At 40.4% G+C, this 15,038-nt stretch overlaps 1 protein-coding gene across 2 annotated transcripts; it reads right to left on the reverse strand.

Moving 5' to 3' along the window:
- Positions 1–606: 606 nt before the first annotated feature.
- On the reverse strand, positions 607–13,642 carry LOC133930853 (uncharacterized). 2 transcript variants are annotated; one of them, XM_062377618.1, is made up of 15 exons: positions 12,656–13,640; positions 12,350–12,405; positions 11,698–11,756; positions 11,386–11,457; positions 11,143–11,226; positions 10,361–10,468; positions 9,242–9,304; positions 9,044–9,124; positions 6,262–6,327; positions 5,164–5,319; positions 3,844–3,921; positions 2,983–3,021; positions 2,487–2,569; positions 2,131–2,203; positions 607–1,059 (listed from the first exon to the last, which is right to left on the reverse strand). In XM_062377618.1, the coding sequence occupies exons 1-15, from the start codon at positions 13,600–13,602 to the stop codon at positions 889–891; spliced, it is 2,136 nt and encodes a 711-aa protein (XP_062233602.1). In that variant the 5' UTR covers positions 13,603–13,640; the 3' UTR covers positions 607–888. The 2 variants fall into 2 exon arrangements, with proteins under 2 accessions (XP_062233602.1, XP_062233603.1); XM_062377619.1 differs by lacking the exon at positions 9,242–9,304 and having other exon boundaries at positions 12,656–13,642.
- Positions 13,643–15,038: the final 1,396 nt, after the last annotated feature.

Below are 15,038 nucleotides of genomic sequence, written 5' to 3' on the forward strand. Positions count from 1 at the left end.
GAAAATCTACTGAAGTTGATAAGTTACTTACGGTACCAATCTGCGTCTCGGCACCACTTCATTGCCATGGGAGGAGGACAATGAGCATTTTCATTTAAGTTTCTGTAGCATGAAAACTTTGCAAGATAAAATGGGCAGTCGGATCTTTCGTGTATTTTCGACGCAACAACAGGGGTTAGGAGCCCACCAACTGTCATTGTATCAGAGGGGCCCACCTGAACTCAATTCTCATTCCATCTGATAAATAGAACAGAGCCGGCGAAGCCGTTCTCCGGACAGGCCAGCGTCCGTTTCAATTAGGGGGCGTCCAACCTACCGGGGCACGGCTAACCCAGAGCGCCAGATGATCCCGGAGCAAGACGAGCATGGCGGGGGTGTCGAGCTGATGCGATAGAACCTTGGAATCACGTTCGAAGCCTGGCCCTGCCTGGGCGAACACGTAATACTGTAGTTCCAGCCTTCCGGTCTCCTTGAAATCATCGATGAGTTGCTCTGGAAAAAAATATTCAAAAGGCCGGCCAGTATTTAAAGGTCGTACGCTTGCACTCATGCATATATCCAGTTCTAATGTTTACGATTAGCCCAATTAGATAGATACAAGATGCGGAATAAAAATTAAAATATATACCTAAGAACTATGATTCTTTGCATCTCATATATTGTGGTTAAGGGTTCAGGAGACCAGCAAGGAGGACCGAAGTCATGGCTGTCTTAGGCTTTATGAGTAAAAGGAATGAATATATAGAGCGGCTCGAAGCCTGGAGCCTTGACAACCGTTCAGTGTCTACCAGGTACTATGCTACATCAATCGAACTAGCCAGCTTCTACAATACTGTAATGTCTAAACGCCTACAGTCAGCTTTGGTAAACCAGGCATCTCTTACAAAATCATCCTTGGGGCCTAAATATGGTGTTTATAACCTGCTTCAGATTGCTGCAGGATAAAATCTCGATATCAAGATTAAGTGGTTTGAGCAACTTCTCTGAGGTCTTGGGAACGACACATTTCTTGTATCCCAACTTCGCAATAGCTATAACTCGCTTGTCCATTCTTGGCACCTTTTAAGAGGGAAAAGGAAAGAAATATTACTGCAGCTTGGTTGCAGTTAAAACAAACTCGATAGAAGCAAAAACATAAGATATTGCAGTATGGCAAGAGAAAGCGATCCCATTTAGAGCATGACAATTTGAGCTATTTTGTTTATTGTCTTGGAGTCTATTTGGTATTCAGATATTACTGAAACTTGGAAGTTTGAAAGAAAAATGAGTGAAGTGTGAACGTGATCAGGATTGAACCAGTAACAGCACGGAACCAACTGGTTACTGGCTCCTGGCCAAGGTCCAGGAACCTTCAGGAAGCGGTTTTGTTGCTTCTCCATACTGTTGAAACTGAAACTTATGGTGCAATATAAGAGTTCACTATATGATGCATTAATAATAATAATGCACATTATTTTCCACAAACAAAGCACACAATTACAGTTTGACACCCCAAGAAGCACAAGAGCCTGCTTAAAGTTTACAAGCTAATCCTACTGACGAGCTCTGGATGGATTCAAGTGTTTAGCATGGTTCCCACACTGGCCAGGGACCAAAAGTCCTCTATATTTATTATGCACAAACAATCTTACTCCATTTAAATCATTTCATGGTATAATACCTGGCCTGAAGATCATGTTGATTTTTAAGGGCATAATTTGTACTTTTAAAACGTACAAGTATCCATATGTGAAGTTATGAACAGGTACAAATCAGGGGAGCTGAATTAGAAAATAGGCTGAAAATCCATCTCACTATAAATTACCTCTACTGAGCAGGGTTTCAAATTCTTCTTCGACAGAAACAAATTGTACCCTCACGAAATAGATAAAAATACAAAAAAAAAAGTAAAATAGTAACAGGATCTTGGGGTTCAGAGCTATAATTTGCGGTCACCGTTTACTTGTTTAGACAGTAAATTTTAACAGCACAGAAGACATCTGACTAGGGTTGGAAGAATAACATAGGTTATTCCTGTTTCTAAATTCAAACATTAATCTCTGCTATTCCTTTTGACAAACACATCAAATCGCTTTCCTGCCAGCTCAGATTAAGAATAAAGCATATTACATGAAGCAGAAGAAAACTTACAGTTCTCAGTTCACCGCCGAGGCCGACCTCTCCGATAAATGCAACATCATTCGGGATAGGAAATTCCAAGAAACTGAAGACAAGGAAAAAAGAGGCTTTCTTAAAATGAACGAACAGCAGAAAAGATAGACCAAAATGGACAACCCATCTCCTGTGTGCTTCATTAATATGCTTTTACAGTTGCGCAAATTTTATCAGTGAATTTTGGTTAGTCTGTCTAACTACACCCTGAAAAAAATCGCAAATGACTGTACAAACATGCGAACATTTAAGGAGGGGGCTTAGGTACTTATACTAACAAAAAATATATCTTGTACCGGAAGTGACTCCCTGAAATAAAATACAAAAGATACTACCTGCTGCAAATTGAAGCTGCTATGGCCAGATCTCCTGCCGTCTCTGTCAACTTAAAGCCACTGACAACATTCAGAAAAATAGCCTGCAGTGTGAACAGAAATATAGCACCAGAAGAATATGGGAGCCAAAATTAGCAAGTAGCAACTAATTCAACTAAAGGGCTGCTTTATTGCCCCAAAAAAACCCAAAATTGGCAAATTACGATATTTAGTAAAACAGAGTCACAGTTATGCTGTTGTCATGTCACAATACCTCCTAAATAAATTTAGAATTCGTGTCAATGCACCAAACATGTCAGGATGCCGATATACTACCTGGTCTAATGTTGGTGTAAATTAGATCATCAGAAGGCAGTGATGTAAATAATAAGCCAACATGTAATGACAGCCTATGATCGTATCTCACAATTAACAACAACACATTGCAGAGAAACATATATTGCGCAACATAATAATAACTAAAAAGGACCAGGCAAAAGAATATCTAAAAGCTTACATTATCCTGAAGTTTTAGGCCCGCTTGCTTCATAAGAACCTGCAAAATAAGAAAAGAAACTATTGTTATCAGTGTCATTTAACGATGTATAGAGAAGAATCTCTTGGCCGGTCGGTTGAGTCGTGGATATATTACTCATTGACTCCACCTACCAGGGATCAAATCCTGGTTGCGCGACTTTACGCAGCATGGGCACAAGTCAGTGGAAAAGTGTGTGCCTGTGTGTGCGTGTGTGGTCCGCATGTGTGGTGGCATGCGTGCTTGTGTCTAAGGTTGTGTAAATAAAATATTGGTCATGATACAATTCTGCATAAACTCCCAAGACCCCTCATCCCACATGTATATTCCTCTCATCTAGAAACCATAACCTCCAGAAAGCCATGCCTGCTTTTCTCCTATTCCAGCAGAAATGCAAGAAAACATGCAAAACTGATTCTGCAAGCGGACTAATATACATAGGATAAACTTATCAGTGTGTCAAATTTCATAAATGCGCTAAACCCATTTTAACATAGATATGCTGTTGGGATGACATGACATGTAATCTGGTAACTCAGCTTAAGGTGCTACATCCCCAAAGGGTTAGCAAGCGTGATCAAACTAATTTGAATTCCAACTGTGATATAATGATCTAATGGGCCGGACAAAATTGTCGATTCTGGCATTATTTATACAGGTCTAACACCAAACTAATGGTGTTAGCAAGCTAAGATAAACTTGTGACAATATTTATCCCACTGGATCTCATCTCGAAAAGTCCGTCCCGCTGGATCTTATCCATAGATTTACATACAAATGACATTTTATGAGGTGGAATGTTTTATTGGTTGGAAGTGTTTATTGGAAAACTTAAATACTTACAGAGATTATAATATCAGCCTTGCTTGTTGGTATGCCAACTACTTGTCCAGTGCAAGGAGAACCAGAAACACACAATGCCTGCAAACAGCAGAAATTGCACCTCAAAGAAGTCTCTTAGTTCTTAAACTAAACTATAGCTACTAATGACTAAAGAAAATGTGAAAAATATATTCAAAGCAATACTAAAGAAAATTTGACAAGAAATTGCATTGCCATTTTTCTCAACATCAACAGCAATATCTACAATGCACAAATGATCAAAACCAACGACAATCACAAAAAGTCTTACTGGCTTAACGCTATTGTGTAGTTTTTTTTTAACAGAACGCTATTGTGTAGTTACTTTCTTCTTTGAGAAAAATCCTTATTTGCCATCAGAAGATAAGATAATTCTCTATTTGTCATCCCACAAAATGAACTTCCTTATGTCACTGCTTCTAATTTTCATTCCTTCCTCGCCACTGCCGTCCATTTTACCCATAGAAAAGTTGCATTTGCCCTTGATGACAACTTATATACAGAAACCGTACTTAATATACCACATTTTTCTAGTTAAAAAGTATTGTGAATATTAAACTAGATCGAATTACAAAAACAGCCACGGCACTAATACATCCACTGCAGTCCAATCGTCTTATCATTTTCATATCTATTTTTCTACAACAGGAAACACAACAAATAAGCACGCTAAAATTATCATATGCCCAATCATAGTCACAATGTAACCATGCAGCTCCCCTAATGGTCTGCAAACAACACAACTTCAGATATTCATATTTCATGATCCATTCATCAAATTCAATGTTCAAAAACCCTATTCAAGCATAAAGAAATTGTCTACAACTCTCTAGTACATCATATTCTAAGATTTGGCCTCTAAAGAGCCCTAATCTTCTATTAGTTGCCCGAGGCCACTCTTCTCCTCCACAAGGGCAAATGTGTCTTTTCTATGGGTCAAATGGATGGCAGTGGAAGATAGGGGCTTCCCCTATCGTTTTCCCCTAAAAAAACGACAATCACAAAAGTCCAAAATAGAGCAAAGTAACAAAAAAGCTGCAATGCCATGTCCCCTATTTAATAGATTGCTATATCACCAAGCAGTGAGCTTATGTAACTTCTACAGTTACCCTACTCTAACTTGTCATCCTTTCCGAATATTTCCACTGCAGTGGAAGATAGATGTAATCGGTAAGAACAAAATACATAAAACAAAAGCTTAAGAAATACGAGACAAAGAGAACAAAGAAACAATATGAAGTGTTGGAAGAAAAAATAATCTTGGCAGTTCAAGAAGACACCAATAATCATAATACGAAGTACCTGAACTTCAATAGCAAAGGTCCTGGATCCATCTAAAACAACAGCTACAGCAAGCCCGGCCAGAATTTCAGAATCAGAGTCATGTTCAGTTAAGAACATCTCGCTTGGATTCAGAACAGCTTGCAGACCAAATTCTGCCATTTCAAATACACCAAGCTGGAACAATAAGAGGAAACAGAACAAGTGAATACATTTTCTTTAATGGCTTCCAAAAAGAACTAATTTAATGTCTTACGAACAAAAAAATGAACATAAAATATGAAGGTAAAAAGAGAATAGGTAGACATCTCAAATGACAGGTTTACGACACAGCTGGTTTGCAAGAGAAGTCATTAGCAGATACTCTAGGGTGGTTGGTGCTGTAGTGGCTAATCTCGTGCATTGGGATTTCGATCAGATAATCAAAATTATGGAGTTACACAGGACTATGCTTCCTTGACTGAGGATCCCATTCCAGTAACAACCAATCACCTTGCAGGCAGTGTTCGACGCACTAGGATGAGTCTCTTTGCTGTGAGGATGACATTGTGCATAAGCAAGGGACTGAAGATTTGAAGAAGGCAGGACCCAACCTGGAAAGAGAAGTGGAAGGGCTCTAGATGGACAATGCCAACTCAGGAAGGGGAGACAGAGGATGGAAAGGCCATGAAAAGGAAAAGGAAAAGGAAGGGTAAATGGAGAGAGAGGGGCTAGGGAAAGGCAGCAGCCAGATCGAAAGAAGAAAATTAATGATTCTAGGGGTTCTATGTGAATGTTTAAGACAATAGAAGATGCAAGAACATCTATAGTTTAAACAGTTACAACTTGCTCCAGCAACCGCCAATAATCCGTGCAATCTGATGGTTTGGTCTTCGTAAAGCGCATTAGTATTACCATAAAATTAAATTAGTAATATTTGATGAATGCCTGAATAGTATCTTCAACGGTTTGTTAAATCAGGCTACTGTATTCAACTGTCCATATCAGAATCAGGGACTAGTGTCTGTGCCGGTGTGCCCAACATAACCGTGAGTTTTACCCATTTTGCAGGTTAGTCCAGTATCGATATTTTTATATGCTAAAAGTGAAGCAAATTTGATAGAAAACATTGTAGTATACCTCATCTGTTGAACCGAAACGATTCTTCACCGACCTCAACAATCGATGGGATAAGCACCTCTCTCCCTGAAAAAATAAGAGCAAGAAGCTTTTGTCAGGTTTAACATCTAGAATATATGAATTTTTGAAAGGAAAAATAAACCTGAAATAAGCAGCATAGGTTAAAGATGTGTTGTTTTAGCATTTCGCATGTTTATCGTCTTAGAGATTTACAAAAAGTACTACTTTTCAATTTCTGATTTGAGGTGATCTAGCTGTATGAACTGGATCGTTTTATGGTTCAAATGATAACAAATAAGCACACTTGTAAATTCAAAAAATGTTCATATTTGAACTTTAAATCCCATTTAGTGACCTTTAGTAGTGGCCACCACTCTAACCAGATTGATTTTGTCCTTGCAAGAAGAGAGGACATGCTTGCTTAGATTGTACGGTGATACTTGGAAAGTGTATTGTCTCTCAACATAAGCTTGTGGTAGCTAACTTTCGCTTCCACATACGTGTTCGACGTGACAAGGGCGCTAAAATCGCAATGACGAAGTGGTGGAAGCTCAAAAGAGAGGCGGCACATAATTTTAAGGAGAGGATTACGAATGAGGGGCCTTGGAAGGAAGGAATGAGAGAATGCAAATGACATGTGAATGAAGATGGCAACTTGTATTAGGAATGTGGCTCAGAGGTGTTTGGGGTGACCAAAGGAAGCAGGTGCGAAACTAAAGACACTTGGTGGTGGAACGAGGATGTTCAAAAGGCTATCAAGGAGAAGAAAGAATGTTTCAAATGATTACACCTTAACTGGAGTGCGGACAACATAGAGAAATACACAGTGGCAAAGAAGACCGCAAAGCGAACTGCGAGCAAAGCAATGGGCCGGGCTTATGAGGACATTTATCAGCGGTTGGGCACAAAGGGAGGAGAAAAGTACATCTATAAGATGGCCAAGATCCATGGAAGGAAGACGAGGGACGTTAACCAAGTCAAATGCATCAAGGATGGGACCGGTCGATTTCTGGTGAGAGATGATAAGATCAAGAGTAGATGGCGAGAGTACTTTAACAAATTGTTCAACGGAGAGAACGAGGGATCTACCATTAAGTTGGGCGAATCTTTTGATGATACCAACATAGATTTGTACCAAGGATTCATGAAACTAAGGTCAAAGAAGCTTTAAAAAGGATGAAAGGAGGCAGACGATAAGCCCTGATAGTATCCCCATTGAAGTGTGAAGATGTTTTGGAGACATAGCAATAGTATGGCTAACTAAGCCCTTCAACCCAATTTTTCGATCAAACAAGATGCCCGAAGAATGGAGAAGTATTTTAGTACCAATCTTCAAGAATAAAGAAGATATTAAAAGTTGTACTAATTACCGTAAAATTAAGTTGATGAGCCATACAATGAAGCTATGGGAGAGAGTTATTGAGCATCGACTAAGAAGCATGGGAGGTCAATCATGGAAGCAATTTTCTTGATAAGGCAACTTATGGAGGGACATAGAGAACAAAAGAAGGATATGCACATGATATTCATTGACTTGGAGAAGACTTACGACAAGATACCGAGAAATGTCATGTGATGGGCCTTAGAGAAACACAAAGTACCAGCAAAGTACATTACCCTCATTAAGGATATGTACGATAAAGTTGTGATAAGTGTTCAGACAAGTGAAGGTGTCACCGATAACTTTTCGCTTAAAATAGGATTGCATCAATGTTCAGTTTTGAGCCCTTATTTTTTTTTTGCTTTGGTGATGGATGAGGTCACAAGGGATATTTAGGGAGATATCTTTGGTGTATGCTCTTTGCTGACGATGTGGTGCTAGTTGGCGAGGGTAGGATAAGGGTTAATAGGACATTAGAGTTGTGAAGATATACTTTAGAATAGAAAGATTTCAGACTTAGTAGGACCAAAACCGAGGTTATGAAGTGCAATTTTGATGCTACTAGGTATGAGAGAGAAGATGTTAGTCTCGGTGGAGAGGTAGTTCATAAGAAAGATATCTTTCGGTACTTGGGACCTGCTACAGAGGGATGGTGATATCGATGAAGATGTTAGTAATAGAATCAAAACCGGATGGATGAAATGACATCAAGCTTATGGCATTCTCTGTGACAAGATTGTGCCACAAAAGATGAAAGGTAAGTTCTATAGGACAACAATTCGACCTATGATGTTGTTTGGCGCCGAATGTTGGCCAACTAAAAGACGACATATCCAACAATTAAGTGTAGCAGAGATACATATGTTGCGATAGATTTGTGACCATACAAGAAAAGATCGGATCCAAAATAATGATATACGTGATAGGGTAGGGGTAGCGCCAATTGAAGAAAAGTTTGTCCAACATCGGTTGAGATGGTTTGGACACATCCAACGGAAACCTCCAGAGTCACCTGTGCATAGCGGGATACTGAGACACACTGATAATATGAAGAGAGACAGGGGTCGATCGAACCTAACATGAGGAGTATGTAAGGAGAGACTTGGATAGAAGCGTGTGAAAGGTAGTAATCCATATGCCATAACCATAACTTATGCATCAATCTCCTTATACAGTTATTGCTTTTATTTTTTTAATATTATTATTACATTTATTATCATTATTATTTTCTCATCATCTTTTTAGTTGGATCTTGTGGTTTTCATCTCTAGCCTACTCCAATTTGCTTGGGACAAAGGCTGTTGTTGTATTTGAACTTTAAAAAACCTTAACATGCTCCCAGGCAGCACCAAGTATTTGTTTTACATGCAATACAGTGATTGAAAACAGTAGTTTACCAACCTCCATATATAGAACAACATCCACTATGTGCTCTAAGAGGCGAGGGCCAGAAATATCACCAGTTTTTGTAACATGTCCAATCTGAAAAGGAACAAAAAGAATAGATAGAATGCTACTAATTAGAAGAAAATGAAGGCAGACATTCGCCTAGGATGTGCCATAAATAACAGCAAACTTCTTGCATGGTGCTTAGCTTACCAAGAAAACAGGGATATTGGTCAATTTTGCAAATCTTAACAAGGCGGAGGTGCATTCCTTGACCTATGGTCCACAAAAGTAAGACAGATTTACTACAAGATCAGATATGCGAATTTTTCAGTACCATATCAACATAGTCTAGTTCACAGTGCCAGGACTTTGTTACATAGATTTGGCACACAATCTGAAGCTCGAAAAATTTAAATGTTGCTAGATCCAATACCAGGACTTCAAATAAGGCATATCCCAATTTCGGTGTCCGTTATCCTAATATGTATTCATGAAATTACTTTTACTTGAATTGGACACTGGAACGTGGAAACTCAATAAGTTAGCAGAAAGAAAAAAAAATCATAAACAACATTCAAAATTATATCATCACACGTGAGCGGTGATGCGAGCACTGTAGCACAAGAACAGATCATGTTTACTGTAACTCGTTTCGTTAGTTAGTTGCATGCATATCTTATTGATTGATAGTCAATCATGTTGGTTGCATATTTTAAAACTCTTGTTGAGATAAGTTTCTTAGAGGTCAAGCCATCCATCTATATAAGGATGGGGCTGCATGTCTTACGGATTAAGTAAGGCCCTGTTTGTTTGGCCTTCTACGAATTGTGGCTTCTCTAAAAACCTGCTTCTGACAAAAGCTCCTCCATACTTGCTTCTGGCTTTTGTAGTAGTAAATACTGTTTTTGCTTCTCAAAAACCACAGCCAGAAGCAGGCTGTTTGTTTGGGCTTCTAGCTTCTGAAAAGCAGAAGCCAACAGAAACCCAAACAAACAGGGGCTAAGAATCAATAACGAAGTTCTCTAGTTCCTCCTCTCAAACTAGGCCTCAGAGCCTTGACTAGAGATGACCCTGTTTCTCGGAAGTCAGAACTGTACCAAATCATGCTCATTAAATCGATAAACCATATTTACATGATAGCAAGCTCAACTTATAATGGAAAGTACTGAAAACAATGTAAACCCTTGGATTCTGATTTGAATTGAAGAATACTTCGTATTGCCTAACCATCCATGACACTATAAGTCATTATCCTGGAAGCGAATGAAAACTGATAGGGTATGACAGTAAAGAAAATTAGTGAAAACAAAGGTGAACTAACAGAAGCACCTGTGACGAATTGCCAGCACTTCCAGCAAAAGATCTCAGATAAATTGTTTGAATTGAATCAATAATAAGAGCCTTTGGAGATAACGGTTGTATTTTGTCCAAGATATCCTGTGAAACAAAAGTTTTGAGGAATATAGATAGTATATCAGAAGCAGAGGGGCTGCTAAGGTTTCTTGGACAGCTAGTAAAAGAAGACCAGATCACAAACATTTGATGCCATTGTAAGCTCAATTCTATGATACTTTTAGTCAGATATCTATCGTCATCTATCAAAGTATACTTTTTAGATAGCATGCAAACTGCCCAGCTTTATTAGAAAGTCAATAGTGTACAAGAGTCTTCAAAGTATGTGGTTCTTAAACTCTTAACTTGGCTTCAATGATACGAAAGTTGAACTGTGCACATACAGAACATTTAGTAGCTCTATACTTAAATTACAGGAGAGGGTGATCTTCATGCATGTGAAACCATAAAAAAACAAGTGGATGAGTAGTTGAGCACAGAACAAAACACCTACTCTACCAGTAGCCTTATTAGGTGGTGTGAAGGAAGCTCTTGTATAAGTGAGAGTTGAGATTTGAGATGAACAAAGAGTTTCCAACATACTTTTAGCACTCAAGAAATTATGTCACAGTAAACTTATTCAATGAAATTATAAGGAGTTTCCCAAAGGTAATAAATCTACCTAGTATGTTCACCTTTCATAAAAAAGGTCTATGGTCCAAAAACAAATAAATAAATTTAGGAGTATGCATAAGTTGTGCAAACCAAAAAAATGTTACCTCAAGATCCGTACCAGAGTAGAGGTACAAGTTTTTGGACTTGATACTCATCCGGTCAGCCCTGTTTCCAATTTGCTCAATACTCTGTCACAGAGTTATATCAAATATTGTTCTAACACATAACAAATCAAATTAGAAGACAACATAAATAAGAAGGTGAAGCTATGGAGATTGGATATGGCCATGAGGCATAATCTAAGATAATGTCAAGTTTATATAAACAAAATGCCAGCTATAACTAACCTCCTCACCAGACACATATACAACAGGAGAAGACTCCTCGACCTTGAAGCCCTCCACTACATTTGAAGCAAGCTACAGATAGAACAGAAAAAAACATTTTTCAGATTCCAAAGAGAGAAACATTAACATTCCAAAAGTTAAGGAATGAGGTTATAGAAAACAAAAAAACTCAAAATGTAAGAAACGAAGATGAAAGAGATTAAAGGACAAAAGGTATGAAATGAACAAATGAATACAGGAGTCATATTGAATTGAATGCACCAGAAAAAAGGTCAAACTAACACTGGATAGCCAAATATGTATATATTTTACCTGTAACATCAATGAACTTTTGCCAACACCTGGATCCCCACCGACTAAAATCAAGGAGCCTGCAATTTGCAAAACCTAAGTGTGATGGAACAGGTAAAGCATTCATCAGATAATAAAGTATTTATGGACTTTGAGAATAGCACAAGATCGAAAATAGAACTTAAAAGGCCTGTATTCACACTAGGACGGTATATGTTTTATCTGAATGCATGCTTCTATTGGTACCTGAACTATTATATGACTGCTAGTTCGATGCAATACACATACAGAAGAAATGAACAAGAACAATTAAGAACAAGGGTGTCATACTGGCATGTAGGGCAGAAGAATTGTACATTACTGTGAGATGCAGCTATGAGTTCCAAGTTAACTCGGAGCAATATTGCAAGCACAAAACAGTCTAGAATTGTAGTTGCAATGCAACTATAAGGATGTTGTTTACTTAGCTTGACTAAGCACCATTTCCAAAAGGAGAAACAACATAAAATTATATCATAAAGCGTCACTTAAGCAGCAGCATATTTACTGACACACGGTTGCCCTCGGCAATTTAAAAGCTTTGGTGGAACAGCAAGATGCATGATATGACCCCTGATCCCACACCTGACAGATACATGTTTCCTTTCAACCAGTGCCATAGGTAATGGTTTACCTGGAACAACGCCGCCTCCAAGCACCCGAGCAATCTCCATCCCGAAGCTCCCCATCCTACAAGACAAAGACATATACAACATCAGCTAGTAATAGAAAAAAGCTCATCAGTGAGTTAACAAGCAATTGATTTGCATGGGGAATACTACACTAAAGTTGATTCCCACGCTTGCACAGAACAATCACAAATTTTGAACGCTATCTATATAACGTAATCAGTCCCCAGTACATCGGTAAGAAATTAAGGAAGATGACTGTTAACATTTTCTCATAGCGCCGAAATATTGAACTGGGTGAGAAATGTTACAGCGGTATGCGCCACTCCGCCTGGTCCATCCCCTTCTTCACGTCCAGAAGGCTCTGCGGCACCATCTCCCTGCTCTTCTGCGGAATCCACGACCGGACCGCGTGGTGCGAGCCCTCCGTGGAGTCAGCGTCAGTCCCCGCGACAAACTTCGTCAGGGTCCCCATCTCCTTGCAGTGGGGGCAAATGCCCCACCACTGCGAATCGCCCTCCCCGCAGTTGCTGCACACGTAGGAAACCCTCTGCCTGCCCGCCTTCCCCCCGGGCTTCCTGGGCGCGGCCACCGCCGACCAGCTGACCTTGCCCTTCCCGCCGCTCGGCCTCCCCTTCTCCTTCACGCTCTCATTCTCACTCTCCTCCTCGTCGTCAGCGGCGTTGGGTGACGAGGGAGTCGGCGGCGGAGCGCCCTGCATGACGATGCGGCCCGCGACGGGGTCGTAGACGCCCCATGCGTCGGACTCCGCAGGGGTCTCGGAGTCCGAGGCCGAGGCGGAGGCGGAAGGGATCGCCGCGGCGGGCGCGAGGCTGTCGGTGAGGGGGTCGTAGGTGGCCCATCCCGGGACGCCGGAGGTGGGCGAGGAGGAGGAGAGGAAGCGGGGATGGGTGGAGAGCGGGGGACGAGGGAGGCGAGGGGTATGGGGTCGGAGGAGGTGGAGTTGGAGTTGGAGGCGGCGAGAGATGCGAAGGAGGGAGGAGGGCGAGCGGAGCATCGCGGCGGCGGGGTGGGGCATGGAATTCGAGCGGTTGGTGTTCGGGGGTTTTGGCCGGGATTTTGGAGGAAATGTGGCGTGCGTGCCGACGCGGGAAGGGGGAAGGGGGGCGCCAGTCCGCGGGGCTCCGGAGGAGCGGGCCGGCCGATGTCTGAGGCTGTGCCGCAAGCCGCAAGCGCAAACAACGACGACCTGACCAGTGCGCTCTGTGCTGTGTGCCAGAGTGCGAGTGTGCAGCATGCACGTCCATGGTCCGTCCGTGCTGAACAAAGACAGGGCCGGCCACCCCGCCCCCTAAATCCAATAAAGCATAGCAGTCTGCAGTCTAAATTCTACTTAACTATCGATTGATCTAAGAAGTAGCTTTGCTGTTTTGATTTGTTCGTATTATATTAGCAGCAGTAAAAATTAGCAATACTCTCATGTACAGAAAAAACGGTGAGATCTTTTTTCTTTGTGCAGTCTTGATTCGTCTCTTACATCGCCTCCTCTAAACGGGCAAACGGCCCTCATACTCCGCCTCACCAAGTACCTTCAGCCTATGCCAACGGATGCCTCCTGCGGCAAGCTAGTTCTGTGACATCGTCATCGAGTCCTACAAATCTGAGGCGAGAATCATCAGCTTTGCCAAGAAGATTAGCAGAGTGATTCATCTTGCTAATTTCATCGTCAAAAAAGTTTTCTCTTTTATTCTATTTTACCAAAAAAAAATTATTTTTCAAGTCTTATCTCACTACCTGCTATTCCATTTTGCAATACAAAATATTAAAGTAGTATGTTAATTGATCCTTAAACTCTGAATTTTTTTAGAACAATCTTCCTGCTTCGTTCTACGGGGATCAGATTCATCAATAATTTCGCATATAGAGATATTCGAAAAAATTATTTAAAATTATATCTAGAAAGTGGTTGAGGTGAACATTGTTTCTATATATACTTTAAACGTTTATCTAAAACAATTTTTTAAATACATCTAATATTATTTTTATAATTTATATATTAAAAATATATATTTCAATTCAATGTGTCTCATTTTTAATTTCACTCTAGGTCAGCAAAATCTCGTAGACCGGCCCTGGACAAAGGCAATAAGGCATAGCAAGAATGTGTCTCATACTACAATTTTCCCGTGCAAGTATAAATAATAATTATGGGGCTTTCGGTCCTCCTATTGCCTCCTTTTGTCTCGAACGATGTTTTAAATCGCCGTTTTCATGGCTGCGCGGCATCGTCCCATGAAAGCTATAGCAAAACTATTTAGAATCATTGATATGGTTTCTCCAATTTTTACAGCTTCACATAAGTCCAGTAGTACAGTTTTTTAAAATACATATGAGAGTTATATATCTTTGTATCAACACAACGCGAGGTGCACTGGGCTCTCGCAAGTTCCAGTTCCAGGTAACATGTTATGATTATACAAAACTGAAACAGACTGGAAAAGAGGGACATACTAGCTTAAGCCTACTCGGCTACTCTCTCGTACGCAAACAACCAAGGTGTTCATCGCTAAAATCGATCCAAAGGTCGACCTCGCTCTTGATCTTTTCCACCAGCTGTGTTGTTGAATTGACGTCGTTCTGAAATACACGGGCATTCCATTCCTTCCGTGTATTCCACGACACAGCCATGGCCAAGGAGTTAATTCCTTTCCTCTGATATCGGCTCATGTTCAT

Source organism: Phragmites australis, chromosome 10 (genome assembly GCF_958298935.1).
Source record: "Phragmites australis chromosome 10, lpPhrAust1.1, whole genome shotgun sequence".
In the NCBI taxonomy this organism is placed as follows: domain Eukaryota; kingdom Viridiplantae; phylum Streptophyta; class Magnoliopsida; order Poales; family Poaceae; genus Phragmites; species Phragmites australis.

Bases quoted from the DNA above. Each gene is read 5' to 3' on its own strand.
- LOC133930853 (XM_062377618.1), bottom strand. From the start codon at position 13,602: ATGCTGCACACTCGCACTCTGGCACACAGCACAGAGCGCACTGGTCAG. The intron at 6,328-9,043 runs GTTGGTAAACTA...TTATTTTTTCAG, and splicing joins ATGTTGTTCTATATATGGAG to GGAGAGAGGTGCTTATCCCA. The intron at 2,204-2,486 runs GTAGTATCTTTT...CCTTGTCTTCAG, and splicing joins GCAGCTTCAATTTGCAGCAG to TTTCTTGGAATTTCCTATCC.